At 43.1% G+C, this 19,547-nt stretch overlaps 1 protein-coding gene across 6 annotated transcripts in view; it reads left to right on the top strand.

Annotated features, from left to right (window-relative positions):
* Window positions 1-19,547, top strand: part of LOC138948802 (golgin subfamily A member 4-like) — a 97,897-nt gene that overhangs the window by 54,183 nt on the left and 24,167 nt on the right. For all 6 annotated transcript variants that reach the window (XM_070320422.1, XM_070320421.1, XM_070320424.1 and 3 more), the window contains 9 exons: window positions 6,016-6,176; window positions 6,600-6,767; window positions 8,208-8,419; window positions 9,418-9,672; window positions 9,950-10,648; window positions 12,020-12,242; window positions 14,651-14,771; window positions 15,267-15,772; window positions 17,409-17,605. In XM_070320422.1, coding sequence (XP_070176523.1) covers window positions 6,016-6,176; window positions 6,600-6,767; window positions 8,208-8,419; window positions 9,418-9,672; window positions 9,950-10,648; window positions 12,020-12,242; window positions 14,651-14,771; window positions 15,267-15,772; window positions 17,409-17,605 — 2,542 coding nt within the window. The remainder of the gene's footprint in view (window positions 1-6,015; window positions 6,177-6,599; window positions 6,768-8,207; window positions 8,420-9,417; window positions 9,673-9,949; window positions 10,649-12,019; window positions 12,243-14,650; window positions 14,772-15,266; window positions 15,773-17,408; window positions 17,606-19,547) is intronic.

Genomic DNA, 19,547 nt, shown 5'->3' with positions numbered 1-19,547 from the left:
TACTACTCAAGCCTTGTGCGATCATTATGCTATACCTTGACACATTCATGCGCCCAGGTGGTGATTGTGTATGCTTATCTGCCCGCGAGAGGGGTTTCGGGTACTAACGAGAGACAAAATCACCAGGTGTAGCGTGTGCTTAACTGTCTGGAATGAAGACGTCAAACGCCGCTACGTTACGGTTTGGGACGGTTGGCGAAGTTTGGAGGTTAGACCAAAGATTTTTCTCTTTAGCTGTATGTTGGGCCGCATTATAAGATCTATACAAACCCGCCTCCTGTGGGAAACTTAAAAGAAAAACTCTAGACTACCACTGGTTGGGTTGCTTTATGGAGAAGAGCGCTCAGGTCGTCAGCGTTAATGTTGCAGTTGGTTTAAACTGATAAGTCGACCATAGTCTAAGGAAAGCTCCCTGCCAGCTGCTTGATTTATTTTATGTTACACACACTCTCTCTCTCTCTCTCTCTCTCTCTCTCTCTCTCTCTCTCTCTCTCTCTCTCTCTCTCTCTCCAAGCGAAGGCCTACCTTTTTTTCAACAAATCGTAATGTGGAGACATATCCCAAGAGCATTGATAATCGTATGCAAGTTTATTCCACCGAACGACTTGGAAAACACATAGGGAAACTGAAGTGGGGGAAATGGGACATCGTTTCTCGGTGATTCCAGAGAGTTGCTTCACTCTTTTCACCAGTCGAGGACCACCAACGCGTTCTTTCATAGAGAAGGAAAAGAGGTGGAAGAAAGAGAGAGAGAGAGAGAGAGAGAGAGAGAGAGAGAGAGAGAGAGAGAGAGAGAGAGAGAGAAGAGAGAGAGAGAGAGAGAGAGAGATTGAGAGAGGAAAGAGAGGAAAGAGAGAGAGGAGAGAGAGAAAGAGAGAGAGAGAGGAAGAAAGAGAGAGAGAGAAAGAGAGAGAGAGAGAGGGAGGAAGAAAGAGAGAGAGAGAAAGAGAGAGAGAGAGAGAAAGAGAGAGAGAGGAAGAAAGAGAGAAATGAGAGAGAGAGAGAGAGAGAGAGAGAGAGAGAGAGAGAGAGAGAGGAAGATGGAGAGACAATATTTACGAATGGTGTATTTGCTGTAGGCCATTGGCCTTTATTTAGTAAGTAGGTTGGGAGAGAGAGAGAATGAGAAAGAGAGACGGGGGTGAGCGGGAGGGATGTCGTGGTGGTTGTGGTAGAAAGTCAGAAGGAGAAAAAGAGAGAATATGGGTTTTTTTTTTTAGAGGGGGGTGGTGGGAGAGAGAGAGAATGAGAGAGAGGGAGAAAAAGTTTTTTTTTATTGTACACAAGTAGAAAAAGAGGGTAGGGGGATGAGAGCGGGGGATGTAGAGGGGGTTAGGATTGGGGGGGGGGGGGGAGAGATTTCTTGCGCATAAGCAGATTAGCGCCCAGCAGAAGCGAAAACACACACAAGTTAATAAGCAAAGAAACCGACCCGGGCAAGATTTGGGCCAAACGTGGGGTATTATTCCACCTAGGGGCGTTGTATTTTGACAGGGGTTATCTCTCTCCTGTACGCTCAAGTCTGTGAGCGCGTGTTGTTACGGCGCAACATCAAAGAGAGAGAGAGAGAGTGTGTGTGTGTGTGTGGGGGGGGGGGAGTGTGTGTGTGTGGGGGGGGGGGGGGAGTGAAAGGTGGTTTCACTTGTAGTTCTGATCGGGGAAGGGGGTGGAGTGGGGTGGGCTTCTTTGTTTTGCACCTAATCGAGGAGATCCGTGTGGAAATGATTTCAACCAGTCCGATTGCTGCAATTTCGTGTTTTCTGTGACTTCTCTGTAAATTGGAGGGGGGGGGGGGGGGGGGGAGAAGGGGGTCATTTGTAGTTCTAATCGTGTGGGGTGGCAACTTTTGTTTTGCGACTGATTACAATTAGTCCGGTGCCGCAAATTGTGTTTTCTTTGACTTCTCGATAGATTGGAGGGGGGGTGATAGTCTGTTACTTGTTGTTCTGTTCGTGGAGGGTGGGGTGAGGCTTTTTGCTTTGCGACTGATTTCAATTAGTCCGGTGCCGCAAATTGTGTTTTGTTTGACTCCTGTGGCGCCCCAGGGAAAAACAGAGAGGTTGGTCAGTCGGGGCTTAGGGTCGTCTTTCTGCTGTGATAACCCCCCCTCCCCCCCCCCCCCTCTCTCCTCTTGCCTTCTATTGTTTTGTCCCAAAGTGCGCGAGTGGTCAGTTGTTCGGCGTTAATTGTGTTGTGCTTTGGGTTTGGTGTTGGGATGTCTGGACAGTCAATTAGAGGGTGGCTCATTGACTTAATCACATTTGATTTGGTTTGAACGTTTTATTCAGAAAACTACAGATAACAATGCCGCATACAATCAAATGAAGTGGAGCACAACAAGCAAAGCTTATACATGACGCATTTTATTTGCTGGTTGGGGGTGGAGATGTAAAAGATGAGTAGCGTGCCGGTAAGTACAGGTAGCGCACGAGATCTTTTTTGGAGTTGACTGATGATCGTGTACCTTCACTCACATCTTGCCTGAGTTCCAGGGTGGTTTTTTTTCGGAGGCTGCTCTTGTGGTTGGTGTTCCTCTTCTCTTTCCCTCAGTTTTTTTTGGCAGCCCCATTTTGTTTCACTCTTCCTACTACACCCCCCCCTCCCCTCCCATCGGAATGTCCCAAAGTACGCGAGTGGTCTGCCACCTGTTTCACTTTTTTTTTTAAACTTGATTTTTGGAGGTCTTGAAAAAAAAATCCACTGCATTTCTTGATTTTTCAGATTTTGTTTGTAGGTCTTGCATGGGGAGGGGGAGCGGTTCCACTATATTTCTTGATTGCATGGGGAGGGGGGAGCGGTTCCACTATATTTCTTGATTGCATGGGGAGGGGTTCCACTATATTTCTTGAATTTTTAAGATTTTTTGAGGTCTTAAAGGAGGGGGGGGGGGGGGTTCACTGTATTACGTTTGGTCGAATATCAACACCGTGGGAAGTGGACTTAGCTCTGTTTATGTTGACCTTGGCGAGGCCAATAATCCGACACCACTGTCACACTCTGCATCGTAGCAGGACCACACCCCCCCCCCCCCCCATGCACCCCACTCTGGATTATCCCCTCAGACCCTGGGGGGACTCAGGTGGCTGATTGCAGTTAAGGGGGTGGCGTGGGTACTAAGCTGACACCCGGACACCGCCGGGTAGCACTGGGGCTGTCGTTCCACAGTGGTGGAAACAAACGTTTGCTCTCTCTCTCTCTCACTCAAGACTTGTCACTGAGTTGTATTGTTGTGTGGTGTGGAGACGTTTCTGAGTGTTGGTGTTTGGAGAGGACTGAGAGTGGTGTCTTGCTATGGAATCTCTTTAGGGGTGGTTTTTGTTTGGGCCCCGTGATGCTTTACTTTCTTAGAGGTGAGGTTGGTTAAAAATAAGTGTAAGATAGTGTGTGTGTCTGTGTGTGTTTGTGTGTCTGTGTGTGTTTGTGACACTGAGAGAGATGTATTCATGTGTGTGAGAGAGAGAGAGAGAGAGAGAGAGAGAGAGAGAGAGAGAGAGAGAGAGAGAGAGAGAGAGAGAGAGAGAGAGAGAGAGAGAGAGAGAGAGAGAGAGAGATATTGTAAAACCGAATTATGACTACCATTAGTGTTTTTTCTTTCTTCTCAATAGCGCAATTTTAGTTTTAAAACATTTGGAAAGTCTCTTGAAAATGTCACCTTATTGTTAATTTTTTTATCTCAAGAAATGTGTGCTGCAAGTGCCAGGGAAAAGCAATACAAGTGGTGATGCAATATCCAGGTTTAAATTTTTTTTTAGAAAGAAATTAAAATTCGTGGCTTTTTTTTCTGTCCTGTGTTTTTAGAAAAGTTAGAAAAGTGTTGATTTAGTAGCAACAAATGTTAAACAACAGCAAATGTTTGTGCTCACTGTTTTTCTTTGTGTCTTTCTTTCTTTCTTTCTTTTTATTTTCCTTATCAAAAGCATCTGTTGTTACAAACTTTAAAAAATTGAAAAATTTGCAGCAGAAAGATTGCTCTTTATGCTTTTCTTTCTTTCTTTGTATATATATATATAATACATTTTTATTAAAACTTTGACTGTCTTGTTAGAAAATGTCACTTGTTTGAAAAATGTCTATGCCTTTTCTGGTACTTTTTGTTCTCCACTTCCTTCTATATTACTACAAGTTCAGCTCTGCAAAAAGTTGTTATTAGCCCCAAGAAAAAAATTCAATGTTTTCGATTCTCCAGACAACTCTTTTTTTTCCCTCCTGACCCTAAAAATTTCCTTTGACTCTTTAAAACAAAAAAGAAAAAAAAAAGAAAAATGAAAAAACTCCAGTTTGCAGACTTTGCATTGTAAGAAAAGGTACTCTTCTCTGTCATCCACGGGAGACAGCTCGCATGATTTTCAGCCAGTGAAAATCCTCATGTGCCTATATAAATAAAAACAAACTTCGGAGAAGAGAACAAATAAAAATTAAAAATATATCGACCTACCGACCCTAATTAATTTTGCCTTGTCATTTGAAACAACTTTTTTTTGTCCTTAGAGCTTTTTGCTTTCCAGGTTTTCCTAAATGCTGGGCTTATTAGGCAAACACACACTGCTTATTTAAGTGGAGGCAGGCAATTCAATGTGCATGTGATGCAGTGTCCACCAGGTGTGACACCCTTTTTTTTTATTATATATAAAACACTCATGAAAACACTGTTCACTGCCGCCACTGACACGTTTCTCCACTGATGAGTGGCCATAGCTGTTTGCCTCAGTGTTTAGAAGGGGGGCGACTCTTCCACAACCAATACCATTCCAGACTCAGTTACTCTGGAATTGTATTGTACATTGCACATTGAAACCTGTCTATAACCATCACCCGAAAAAGGTCCAAATATACAGGTGGTTGGTATGGAAACGTTAATAATAATAGGAAAGAACCTCATCGGTCGGTTGTAGTAGGAAGGTGGTCATTATCAAAAGGTGGTCGACCAGGACAGGTTGGACTGTACAGTGGAACCCACCCTTTAAGACCTCCAAATATCTGAGAAATCCAGGTCTTAAAAAGGCTGGGTTCTTAAAATGGGGGTAAATTGACAGAGGTTGTGAACAGAAAGTCTGAAAAAGAAAGGTCTTAAAGGTGGTCGTCTACATTTTTGCTTTTTTTCAATAATCTTATGGTTAGATTTCGCTAAAAAGTTATGTCAGATGATGAATGAACCATGGGGAAAAAAGTTATAGAAAAAAAATATATGTAAAAAAAGATTTTATTTTTGGGTAGCGTGACTCACGCTTCCAATATTTTGTTTTCTGTTTGCTGAGAACATGTGCTTTGCCTAAAAATACTGACCAATCAAATTCATGTCACTATGCTTATAGCCACGCCCAAACAAGTGCAGCAACAGTTTGACACTGGAGCGCTGTCCACGCTTTTTTTAAATGCACGGGATTTGAGAGGAGTTTTGCGCTTGGCATTTTCCAAATAAGGATATCCTACTATGAGTACTACGCTGGAATACTACAATGAATTTTCAAACGGCTACACTGGCTTCGTCTTTCCTGATCAAAAGGGGGTGTATTGTTGATAATTGTAGATAATAGACTCTGCATTTTAATGGTCAAATGGCGATTTCGGTATAAAAATGTAGACAAGGACCTTTAACAGGGAGGATCTTTAAAGAGGGGTTCCAGTGTAAAAGTAAAAGGAGTCTAAATTTGGGGGGTCTTAAAAGGAGGTTCTCATGTACTACTTATTAGCCAGCATTTCTAGGGTTTAGCCCCTCACCCAGCTTTCGCAGTTATCAAACAAAACCACCAAGTGTAAACGCATTCTCACCAACAAGGTAGGGATCAGGCCCATGTTTTGCATGAGGTTTTGATAAGAACCGGTCTTAGATCATGCCAAATGTTAAACTCGTTAGTCATTTCTTTCATAGTTGAACCCCAAACTTCCCAATTGACCCTCCTCGCAAGAGGATCTAAAACTCGACTAGTCAGATAATGCAATCACATGTGGAATAGTTTTGTTGTTTGCAGCACTCTTGCCCTACTGACAAGGTTTTCTTGTGTTCTGTGTTCACAGGGATGAGGGAGGCAGCCGGCCCAGCGCTGCAGCGCTGCAGAAAGAGCTATCGGCCGTGTCGGCTCTGAGACAGCGCCTGCAGGAAGGGGTGGACAAGACGCACCAGCTGCACCGCTCTCTGCTGGGCTACACCGGCCGACACACCGACCAGGTCACGTCAGGTGAGTGGACACACTGACTGACACACTAAAATATGCAGTGACTGCCTTGTTTTGATTGGACGGAGACACACAGATTCAATTGCCATGCGGCATTCGATAGATTAACACAGTGGTTGACACTGAGTGTGGAAAGATGAGTGATTTCTGCGGTATTGAATCGATAAGTACACTGGCTGACACACTAAGCAGGTTGCTTATCTGGCTTTTTTTTTAAAATCTGCAGAGATCCTTAAATTGCACAATTTTGCAAAAAAGAAGGGTCGGCATGCTTTCCAACTTTTTCTATTTTTTTCCTTTTTTTCCTTTTTTAAATTTTTTTTTTTAACTGTCATTGTTTTATGCCTGCTTGGAATTTTGGATACAGTGAGGCTTGTGTCAGCTCTGAGTACTAAAAGGTTATCCATTTAGTTCCATCTGCCACAGGTGAGAATAGCCCCGAGATTGACTCACACCACCTCCATCCGCACTACCCTCAGCACAGCGGGGTTGACCAGGACGGTTGTCCCAGCATCGGTTCCAGTACCAGTACCAACATATCCCCCAGCATTGCTACAGTCAGAAACCCTTGTGATGCCATCACCTCTGTCGCAGGTGAATATGATTATATAGTGAAACCCATCTTTTAACACTTTCTACCCCACCTATGTTGACCATATTAATTGTTTTAAGCCAAGACCAGCTGTGCTGCAGCAGGTCACTCAGAATTGTAGTAACTGTGTATCAACACGCTGAAATGCAGGCGATAGAGCGGCGTTTCAGTCAGTGACTGAAGCTAACAGTCTGAGCGGATATAATTATCCGTACCTGGTCAGATAGAGCCAAATGAGGTGGTACGGATATATCCGTACCTGGGAGACAATGAGTTAAGACCCCAAAAAATCTGAGAAAATCGGGTCTTAAAAAGGATGGAGTCTTAAAATTGGGGTAATTTTGATGAACAGAAAGTCTGAAAAAACAAGATCTTGAAAAGGAGGGAGTCTTCATCTTTTTTTAAATTGAAGCTGATGTAGGCTTGCGACACCTCTGACCTTGGGGAAAAAAAGTACAAACCGTATGGCAGTACTACAAAAAGCAATCATGTATCCCTGGCATTTACTACAGTTGAACCTGCATCTGCAACCACTCCATTACGACCATTACGACCACCACTCCATTACGACCACCACTCCATTACAACCACCCAAAAGAACCCCTGACTATTATTTATTCTCTATAATTCAACTTTCCATGGCAACCACCTTGTCGATAACGACCACTTTTGTTAGGTCCCTTGGATGGCCGTTATAGACAGGTTTGGCTATACCTTGAAAAATAGGAATACTCTTACAATAGCAGTACTTTATTCATCCTTGACAGGAAATGATCATGAAGCTTGATCGCTATTTAAGATGTTCAGGAGCCAACAGCCAACAAGAAAAGGAACATTATGACGAGAGATTAGTTATTGTATCGCAGGGATGCTAAGAACACATTGCATAAAAAATAACTGACAGGTTACAAAAACCTGTTTATGATCGACATAAATGGTTTTTAAGTTTTTATAAATAAAAACAAAAAACAAAAACAGGCACAATGATTAGGAAGGTGTCAAGTGAATCTGGTAACTCACTCACCGGATACAGTTGTACATTTGAAGAACAAATGTTGATTCTGAAAATTGTGGGAAATTTGTTGACACTTGCATATTTTTTTTATTTTTTTTAAATGAAACATGAAATCACCTGTGCTTTGTGTCAACAGAAAGGAAATAGTATTACACACAAGAATAAGTGTAAAAACTGTGACACTAAGAAACAAAACGGCGGCGTAAAAAGTCATACACGTTAAAAACCCACACGTGAAAAAACACGAGTGTACCGGGGAGTTTCAGTCTATGAATGCAGAAAAAGAAGATAAACAAAACGGTGGGGTAAACACAGTCATACACATTAAAAACCCACTCGTGAAAAAACACGAGTGTACGTGGGAGTTTTAGCCCATGAGCGCAGAAGAAGATATTAAAGCAAAACATGCCAAATCTCTTCCTTGCAGGCAAACCTGGTAAGCCCAAAAGCAACACGCTGGCAGTTCAGACCAGCCCGTTCCTGACCCACACGCTGTTTGCCGAGGGTGGACCGTTGTCTAGCCGAGGGAGCGGGGGAGTGGACAGTGGCGACAACCGTGCCTTTGCCGGTGCGGGGGAAGGGGAGATCACTCGCGCAGAACTGACCCTGAGCCCGGACGCCTCGCGAGAACACCAACGAGTGAGTTTTTTGCTTTGAGCTTGGTTGATGTTTTGTCAAGAGCTTGGTTCAGATTTTGAGCATTCATGTCAGGTTTAGTGCTCCTGTTTGTTTGTTGTTTGTGTGTGTGTATGTTTTGGGGCATTTTTCCCTGAGCCAGACCTGTTTACCCTTACGATTTTGGCGTAATTTATTACGATTTTCTGAAAAAAATACGCCATTCCGCTATCCGTGTCAAGACTACGAAAAACAAATTTTTTTTCTATTTTTTTTCTATATTAATTCACATGGTTGGCATTGTTTTTTTCAATGGCAAAATGGGGTGAAAAAGCACAGGACTGACCAGAGATCATGTCTGTCTGATGAGACGCTGGAGAGCCTTATTCTAGTGGTGAAGTCTCGCCCTCACTCATTCGGCAAGCGCAAGTACAGTAGAGAAGCGCTTGACACACTGAAAAAGGCCTACTACGAGCAAAAGAAAAAGAATCAGTGATGCATGTGCTTTTGATGTGATCTTCTTTGAAATTATGATGACTACAAAAACTGACTGATGTGTTTTGTTTGTGAATGATGGATATATGTGCATGATTGCGTTTCGCAGACACAGTTGTCATGTGCGTTGTAATTAGCGACGAATGCTGGATGATTACTATTTTTGTGCCAGGATTACTATTTTTGGGGCTGAGCATTACTCCAAAACACTTATGGGGGTAAACAGGTCTGCTGAGCAGTGACTGTTAGTTGGATTGTGATAGTTTTTATGTACAATTTTAAACGATGTTAGAGACTAGATCTTATGTGTATGAAGAGGAATACGGAATCTTTAGAAAAAGCTACAAACACCATGGACCATATGCATTGTCTTTTTTGAACGTGTGTGTGTGTGTGTTTCTAAATGAACAGTGTCGTCAATACCAGTTCACACAGATATTTACATGTAAGACCCCTGCATTCATGTTGCAATGTGGGATCAGCACTAGCACGTTCACTTTCAATGTTTTTCTGCATCGTCACCACAGGTGTTGTCGCGGGACGCCTCCGAGGACAACATCACCTCCGCCCACTCCCTGTTGACCACCCAGCTGCAGGGGATGTCTGCTGCTGTGCTGCGCGACCTGGTTGGCCAGCTGCAGGAGGACCTCATCACCGCTGCGCAGCAAAACACTGTGCTGCAGAGACAGCTGGAGAGTGGAGGCCTCAATGGGGGTGCTATGAACGGCAGCATGCCGGGAGAGACTAAAGAGCCGTCCGGCACGGGTGACCTTTACGTGCAGGTAAGGGGGGAGAATAATAATGATGGGGCTGGAGGTTGTGTGGGAGAATGGAAAGGGGGATAGGGGGTTGGGGAGAGGTAAGTGAGAGTGCATGGGGGGGGGGGGGATGGGGGGGGGGGGGGGGGGGGGGGGTAGGTTGGGTCATTTACAAGCAACAAACAGTAATCCTGTCAACAGTAGTTTCTAAACGTTACTGACAATATTCACAATACTCCTGCCATAAAAAAAAAATGTAGAAACATAATAATGCTCCAACCCCTTCTCTGTGATGAACCAGGTGGAGACACTGAAGGACAAACTCAAGCTGAAAGACGAAGAGATCGGTCAACTTCGCCAGCACCTGGGTTTCCCACCTCCGGCCAGCGCCGCTTCTCACAACTTTCAGGGTCAAGTTCATCACCTTCGTCAACAAGTCAAGGACATGAACAAGAAGAACGGTGCGCTGAAGCAGCAAGTGGCCTTGACCTCCGAGCCCAACCAGCACCTGGATGAGTCGTACTCCCCGCAACACGAGATGGAGCGTCTCAGGGCCGACAACCAGCGCATGACCGCTCAGCTGAAAACGGCCATGCCGGTAGAGGGTGAGGGGGCGAGGAAAGACGTTGAAAACGATACTCTGAATTCCGAGGAAGCATCGCAGTTCTGGAGAACAGGCGCTCTCGCTTCAGAGTCCTCACAGGAGTCTCTGATGTTTTTGGCAGAATCACACCTGTCTCGGAACACCAACAGGTACACAGACTCGGCCCTCTCGCAGGTCCCCAGCTTCAACCAATCGGAGATCATGCCCAGATTCGCCAGCCAGACGTCACAGAACGATTGTGATTGGACGCCTCGTGTGATGTGGAGTGAAGGACAGAGTGGTGGCAGCAAGTTGGCGCGCTTGGCCAAGATGAAACTGAACGCCACCGATTCCGCCGCCACCGGTATGCAAACGCCTGTGGATTTTGCGCGTAAATTGCAGCAGTCTCAGGAACAGGTGAGTTTTGTGCCTTGATTTCTTGTCCTGGATATACTTTGGTTTTTGTGTGTGTTTGTTTGTTTCATAACATAAACAGGCCTGGGAACTCGCAGATGATTGTCGGTTTTTAGAAGTCTTAGAAGTTAGTCAGGTTTCTGGTGATATATGTTTACTGCTCTATCCCTGCTTTGACTTGACCATGCCAGCAGATCTACACAGAAACTGTCTGATTACTCAACACTGTCATATTTGTAGGTGTGAGAATTGTTTATGTTGAAACAAAGAGATATTAAACATGTCTCATGAGTGAGCAGAAGAAAGGTACCTGTGCACCCCATATTTCCAAAAGTCCTAGGCTTGCACCAAGAAAAGTAGAAAGTAAAATAAATGGACCAAAGCTATAAGCCTGTCCTTAACTGTGCGAAGTCGACTTTGGGTTCAATTAAGGATGGGCTTAAAGATCCTTGTCTACATTTTTTACCGAAATCGCCATTTGACCATTAAAATGCAGAGTCTGTTATCTACAATTATCAACAATACACCCCCTTTCGATCAGGAAAGACGAAGCCAGTGTAGCCGTTTGAAAATTCATTGTAGTATTCCAGCGTAGTACTCATAGTAGGATATCCTTATTTGGAAAATGCCAAGCGCAAAATTCCTCTCAAATCCCGTGCATTTCGTGCGTTTAAAAAAAAGCGTGGACAGCGCTCCAGTGTCAAACTGTTGCTGCACTTGTTTGGGCGTGGCTATAAGCATAGTGACATGAATTTGATTGGTCAGTATTTTTAGGCAAAGCACATGTTCTCAGCAAACAGAAAACAAAATATTGGAAGCGTGAGTCACGCTACCCAAAAATAAAATCTTTTTTTACATATATTTTTTTTTCTATAACTTTTTTCCCCATGGTTCATTCATCATCTGACATAACTTTTTAGCGAAATCTAACCATAAGATTATTGAGAAAAAAAAAACACCATGTAGACGACCACCTTTAAAGTATGAAGAGCAGACCCCAGTTTGACTTGAATTGTCCAAAGACGCTTTTGACTGAAGTGCTACACCCCAGTTCTACTCTAGCACTGAGGTTTGGGTAAAATGACTTCGAGAAGTAGACTTCGTGACTTTGGGCTCAATCAAGGACGGGCCTAAAGTACGAACAGCAGACCCCAGTTTGACTTGAATTGTCCAAAGACACTTTTGACTGAAGTGCAACACCCCAGTTCTACTCTAGCACTGAGTTTTGGGTAAAATGACTTCGAGAAGTAGACTTCGTGACTTTGGGTTCAATTAAGGACGGGCTTGAAATATGAACAGCAGACCCCAGTTTGACTTGAATTGTCCTAAGACGCTTTTGACTGAAGTGCAACCCCCCAGTTCTACTGGTTCCAGGTGAAAACTCTGGAGGACAGACTGGTGGCCACAGAGGGCACCGTGCGCTACATGTCGCAGCGTCTGCGTCACTATCGCTCCCTGCTGCAGGCTTCCAAGGGCGATGGGAGCGTTTCCGGCAGTTGTCTTCCGCGCTCCCAGAGCGAGACCTGTTTGCTGTCTCCGCAGCGACTGTCCTTGTCCTTCTCATGCAACGACCTGCGCGAAGCGTCTCAGTGCTCCAGTAAGGCCTGGCTTTTTTACATTTAGTCAAGTTTTGAGTTTGACTAAATGTATTAACGTAGAGGGGGGAATCGAGACGAGGGTCGTGGTGTATGTGTGTGACAGTGTGTGTGTGTGTGTGTCTGTGTGTGTGTGTAGAGCGATTCAGACTAAACTACTGGACCGATCTTTATGAAATTTGACATGAGAGTTCCTGGGTATGAAATCCCCAGACGTTTTTTTCATTTTTTTGATAAATGTCTTTGATGACGTCATATCCGGCTTTTCGTGAAAGTTGAGGCGGCACTGTCACGCCCTCATTTTTCAACCAAATTGGTTGAAATTTTGGTCAAGTAATCTTCGACGAAGCCCGGACTTCGGTATTGCATTTCAGCTTGGTGGCTTAAAAATTAATTAATGACTTTGGTCATTAAAAATCTGAAAAATTGTAAAAAAAAATAAAAATTTATAAAACGCTCCAAATTTACGTTCATCTTATTCTCCATCATTTTCTGATTCCAAAAACATATAAATATGTTATATTTGGATTAAAAACAAGCTCTGAAAATTAAATATATAAAAATTATTATCAAAATTAAATTGTCGAAATCAATTTAAAAACACTTTCATCTTATTCCTTGTCGGTTCCTGATTCCAAAAACATATAGATATGATATGTTTGGATTAAAAACACGCTCAGAAAGTTAAAACAAAGAGAGGTACAGAAAAGCGTGCTATCCTTCTTAGCGCAACTACTACCCCGCTCTTCTTGTCAATTTCACTGCCTTTGCCATGAGCGGTGGACTGACGATGCTACGAGTATACGGTCTTGCTGAAAAATGGCATTGCGTTCAGTTTCATTCTGTGACTTCGACAGCTACTTGACTAAATGTTGTATTTTCGCCTTACTCGACTTGTTGTTTGTTACAGTGGAACCCCCTTTTAAGACCCCCCGATTTAAGACTGGCCTCCTTTTAAGACCTTACTTTTTGTCATTCTTCTTCTTCTTCGTTCATGGACTGAAACTCCCACGTTCACTCATGTCTTTGCACGAGTGGATTTTTATGTGTATGACCGTTTTTCGCTGATTTTCAGGGAACTTTTTGTCATTAATTATGACTATTTTGAAAGTTAAGTGATGACACCATGACTTTTTCACTATGTTGTAATCGTAAATTGCGTATTGCTTATTATTTTTGGAACGTGTCCATAAGCATTTTGCTTGCTATCGTTCTATTGGGTTTTTTTTGGTGGGAAACGATTGTATACAGCGAACAGTAAATGAAACACGCTTAAACCAAGACCTTACTTTTAAAGGTTTTCTTTTCAACACCTGTAAATGTACCTCCACTTTTTAGACTCCCTCTTAACCTTTTAACTACCATACCGCCCGTCTTCCGCCATTGCCGCTATTCCCATACCGCCCGATACCGCCCCTCGCCGGTGTAGCGTCTGTTTCGGTTGTTTGCGGTTGTTGTGCGCGAGCAGTAGTAATAAGATGGTTGCAAATGCATTGTGGGATTGTCTCACTTCCGCCAAGTTGTGTTTGCAAGTGCTTTCGACTTCAGTGCGAGTTTCAATCGATCTTTTTTCACGGGATTTTTTTGTGCGTGTCTCCGACATGGATTCCGAGGACAGCGATCCAGAGTTCACTGCTCTGCTGGATAATCTCATCGAAAATCGACATGAATTGGAAGATTCATACCACGAAGAATACATACATTTTGATCACTATCCAATAACATACCAAAATTTTATATCAATCTGACTACTAGAAGCTGAGTAATAATAATTTAAACAAACATACTCGTTTTTGACTGTCTTTGCTCAAAATAACTTGGGAGCTGAGGGATTCTACAGTAAAAAAAAATTGGTAGTTAAAAGGTTAAAGACCTGATCTTTCCCAGATTTGTTTGAGGTCTCAAAAGGGGGTTTCCACTGTATTTATTTGAATGTTGATTTGAGTGGGTTTTGTTTTGTAATGTAAGTTGTCTGTTCTTGTCGGAGCGAGTTTCTGTAATCTGATGGTTTTCTAGTGCATTGGGTCATGTCTGTTCGATGTTACATTTTCAATTTTGTGTGAATTATTGTATTCATTATTTATGAATGAAAATATTATTTTTTTCACTTTTTCCATTTTGTTAGTTTTATATTTGGTTATTACACAAAATGTGCACATTTTGCCTTATAGAATGACATTTTCTGACTAGAATATTGGTGGCCAGTACCCATCCTTCATATTTTTGTCCCTTCTTTTTATTCAAGCCATTAGTATTGCAGTGTACCACACCGCTTTTTTTTACACCACATTGATTTGAAACATTTGATAGTTTTGTCGAGTTTTCAAGATATTTTCCTGCAGCTTTAGTTGATCTGGGTACTTTTTACCAGCAGTAATATTATCATGAAAATGTGTTGCTGTCTCCTCAGGTCGTAGCATGGGCCCACTGGGTGGTGGTGCCGATCTGTCAATGCTGTCACCCGGCAAGATGGATGATCCTCGCACTGTTCTCGGCACTCTCAACCTTCAAGTTCAGGCCTTGAGAGACAGGTTAGTTTGGGTGGAGGAATGGAACAGTGTGTATGTGACAGGTTGGGTTGTGAGGTTGAGGTGATGGTGTGTGTGTATGTGTGTGCATGCGTGCGTGCTTGTGTATGAGTGTAATCTTTTAATAAACAAAAGACGGGAAAGAGGTTAGACAAGAAAAAAATGTCCTTTGATAGATTTTAGATAGCTGAAAAGTAGAACTAATTGCTCGGTTGCTAAAATATTCCAAAAACTTATCAACTTGACAGGTGGCTCTGTGTGACCAAGTGAAAACTGAAAACCACATCATCCATATGAACAGTTCTGATGTCAATGGGTATTAAAAACAAGAAACAATATGGTGCTATGTGAAAAGACATGGATGTATGTGGTTGTTTACTAGCTGCTCATGAGAAACTGAAAGAAAAAAGAAAAAAAAGATGCTTTGAATACAGGTTAGTTCCAGCACCCGAGAATAAGCACCATGGATACTGACTTCTCAGCTGTTTTTCTCAACAGATACTCGCAAGATCTGGAGTCAGGCAAGCAGGGTCTGCGTCAGGTTGCTAAGCAACCCAGCACAGAACAAGAAGAGGACGGAGGTTCCAATCTCACTGGTCTTTCCCCCGGCGATTCTCGTTCAAGGGAAGTAATGCGTAGAGAACCAGCCTCACAGTGCAACGGACCTGAAGGACAGACCGGCAGAGGGAAAGTTTTCTCCAGAGACAACATGACGGGAGTGATGTCTGAAGTCTCCAGCTACGCATCCGACTGGCCTTCCAGCCATAAAGGAGAACAGACGAACACCACTCCGCCTGGAAACCGTGGCAACAACACCACCACCTTCCATGACACCACCTTGTGCGAGGATGTGCCAGACACCACTGTCAATGGTAACTTGACCTATAACAGTTTCTCCGAGAGCATCATTCTCGTTGGGGCGGGTCAAGGTCACTGGGACAGTGCCTGGAGCTCGCCGCGAGGGTTGAAGGTCGTCCGTGGCAAGCATGCTGCTGGAAGTCAAGGTATGGCTTGTTGGAATTTGTTTGTTGGTAAAAGCGTGTGTTGGTAAAAGTGTGTGTGTGTGTGTTTATGTATGTATACAATCTATATGAAGAGCCCCATGAAAGTTCTATTGCACAGATTAAATCTCGTGGCAATAACCCTATTTAACCCCGTCTAAAGTTCAAGGGAATCTCAAATAGTTGTTGTTCTGTCAGTACGTGACATCACTTCCACGGGGTTAATTTGGGATAACACCTATCTGGCAATTTGAGTATCTAACCTCATGGGGCTTGTTTTGGAGATTGCCAGACTTAGACTTGTGAAGCTGTTGAGACTTCTTCTTCTTCTTCTTCTGCGTTCGTGGGCTGAAACTCCCACGTACACTCGTGTTTGTTTTTTGCACGAGTGGAATTTTACGTGTATGACCGTTTTTTACCCCGCCATTTAGGCAGCCATACGCCGTTTTCGGAGGAAGCATGCTGGGTATTTTTGTGTTTCTATAACCCACCGAACTCTGACATGGATTACAGGATCTTTTTCGTGCGCACTTGGTCTTGTGCTTGCGTGTACACACGAGGGTGTTCGGACACCGAGGAGAGTCTGCACACAAAGTTGATTCTGAGAAATAAATCTCTCGCCGAACGTGGGGACGAACTCACGCTGACAGCGGCCAACTGGATACAAATCCAGCGCGCTACCGACTGAGCTACATCCCCGCCCAGCTGTTGAGACAATCGCTATCATTTAGATTGTGTTGAGATTTATGCTTCCTTCTCAGGCATGGGAATTGTCCGCGAAATCGCGGATTTCCGCAAAAAGGAAATTACGTTTCAGCGAAAATAAAATATGGTCCGCGGCAAAAAAAAAAAGGTAAATTAAATTATATGTATACTGTTGTCTCTCTATCCATTACCCCCCGCGGGTTAGGGGGAAGAATTTACCCGATGCTCCCCAGCATGTCGTAAGAGGCGACTAACGGATTCTGTTTCTCCTTTTACCCTTGTTAAGTGTGTCTTGTATAGAATATAGTCAATTTTTGTAAAGATTTTAGTCAAGCAGTATGTAAGAAATGTTAAGTTCTTTGTACTGGAAACTTGCATTCTCCCAGTAAGGTAATATATTGTACTACGTTGCAAGCCCCTGGAGCAAATTTTTGATTAGTGCTTTTGTGAACAAGAAACAATTGACAAGTAGCTCTATCCCATCTCCCCCCTTTCCCCGTCGCGATATAACCTTTGTGGTTGAAAACGACGTTAAACACCAAATAAAGAAAGAAAGTCTCTCTATCCATTATTTGCTTTCACAAGAGCTATCAAAATATTGGTCTATAGGGCTAAAATTCGTTTTCCTTCCAGCTCTGCCCCTGTACCAGGGCCTAGGCCTATTTTCAGAGTATTTTCTATTTTGGAATTCCCATGCCTGCTTCTTCAGATTGAAATATCCCTCCCCCTCCCCCCCCTGACCCCCTTTCTCTTTCAGTCTCTTTGTATGCTTACCTAGTCTTACATATCTCTGGGCATACTTTCACGTTGAATAGTCAAGTGTTTTGATCAAAGCCTGTCACAGACAAGTTCTGTACAGCTTAAATGCAAATTGTTTTGGTTTCGTTTGATAAGACGTCAGAGTTACTTTTACATTGTTTTGTTTTTCTTACAGCAGGCATAGAGGACTCTGTATCCCACAGTAATAGAACGAACACAACACTTCTATCGAATGGCACCGGTGAAGAGGGCTCACCCCAGAATGAATCTGACCGCCTCAAGTCCAGAGTGTCCGTACTGACAAGCATGAACTGCACGCTTCGAGAGGAGCTCAGTATCTATGACAAACTTTGCCGATCCATGGGAGTGCAGGTAAGGTGTACAGTGTTTGGTGTGTGTGTGTGAGTGTGTTACAGTTGAGCCTGTCTACAGTGGAACCCCCCTTTTAAGACCCCCAACAAATCTGAGAAAATCAGGTCTTAAAAAGGAGGGAGTCTTAAAATGGGGGTACATTTACAGGGGTTATGAACAGAAAGTCTAAGAAAACAGGGTCTTAAAAAGGAGGGAGTCTTAAATTGGGGTGTCTTAAAAGGGGGGTTCCATTGTATTACAATCACCCAAGGCACTGGCCAAAACTGGTTGTTAAAGACAGGTGTTGGTAACTTAAACATGGGAAAAATGGTCAGGGATGCTTTTTGACTCACATGCGAAGCAAAAGTGAGTCTATGTACTCACCCGAGTCGTCCGTCCGTCCGGCCGGCCGTCCGGCCGTCCGGCCGTCCGGAAAACTTTAACGTTGGATATTTCTTGGACACTATTCAGTCTATCAGTACCAAATTTGGCAAGATGGTGTATGATGATAAGGCCCCAAAAAACATACATAGCATCTTGACCTTGCTTCAAGGTCAAGGTCGCAGGGGCCATAAATGTTGCCTAAAAAACAGCTATTTTTCACATTTTTCCCATTTTCTCTTAAGTTTTTGAGATTCAATACCTCACCTATATATGATATATAGGGCAAAGTGAGCCCCATCTTTTGATACCAGTTTGGTTTACCTTGCTTCAAGGTCAAGGTCACAGGAGCTCTTCAAAGTTGGATTGTATACATATTTTGAAGTGACCTTGACCCTGAAGTATGGAAGATAACTGTTTCAAACTTAAAAATTATGTGGGGCACATGTTATGCTTTCATCATGAGACACATTTGGTCACATATGATCAAGGTCAAGGTCACTTTGACCCTTATGAAATGTGACCAAAATAAGGTAGTGAACCACTAAAAGTGACCATATCTCATGGTAGAAAGAGCCAATAAGCACCATTGTACTTCCTATGTCTTGAATTAACAGCTTTGTGTTGCATGACCTTGGATGACCTTGACCTTGGGTCAAGGTTACATGTATTTTGGTAGGAAAAATGTGTAAAGCATGTGAGTCGTATGGGCTTTGCCCTTCTTGTGGATGGTTGTTGTCAGGATTGAAGGGTAGTCGCCAGGATAGGTTTGACTGTATGTGAGAAGGATTATGTTTTAGACAATGTTGAAAACAGATTCACAGAATAGTTGCTATGTGTGTGCATGTGTATGCATGTTTGTGTTGTCTTGAGAAGTTTTACAAGATTTAAAGAGATTTTGGAAAATAGATCTGCTGAGTGGTTGTCTTTTGTTTCATTTTATTTATATATGTCATTTTTGCTGTCAGGAAAAGGATTTGAAAGGGACTTTCAAGACAGTTAACACAGGGATCGCGTTTACCGGTAATTTCCGGTATTTTACCGGTTAAGATTCGCCAATACCGGAAAAAAAAGTGGATGTCGGTCAGACCTACCGATTGTTATTTGGTTTGACCGGTAAAAAAAAAAAGTAGTAATTACAAAAATCGTTTGTCAGTACGAGGGGGAGAGAGAGAGAGAGAGAGAGAGAGAGAGAGATTTGGATGGCTTGTTGTGACAGCGCTACAATGTTGCGATTATGTCTCCATTGATGACACTTGATGTCAAGGTGTCAAACATGACGTCAAAAATCAGACATCATACTTTTCGCGCCATTTCTTTCGGTTCCCGGTCCATCGTAAAATCTTTCAGTTTATGTTATAAGGGACGGCGTCTAACTATAGCCGACATAGCATCATACCGGGAAATCACGTACTCACACCAGCTTAGATCTTTGTCTACATACAGTTGATTATTGTGAGGCGAGTCGATTGCGATGAAGAAGCAACGATCTTTACTGTCTTTTCTACCCCCAAGAGGTGAGAAAAGGCCTTTGAATGAAGGAACTGAAAGTGAAAGTACTTCACGGCCTAGTACATCTGCA

This window comes from Littorina saxatilis, linkage group LG15 (assembly GCF_037325665.1).
Source record: "Littorina saxatilis isolate snail1 linkage group LG15, US_GU_Lsax_2.0, whole genome shotgun sequence".
Lineage (NCBI taxonomy): Eukaryota > Metazoa > Mollusca > Gastropoda > Littorinimorpha > Littorinidae > Littorina > Littorina saxatilis.
Note: the sequence above shows the minus strand (reverse complement) of the source record. Positions and strands in the feature narration are given on the sequence as shown.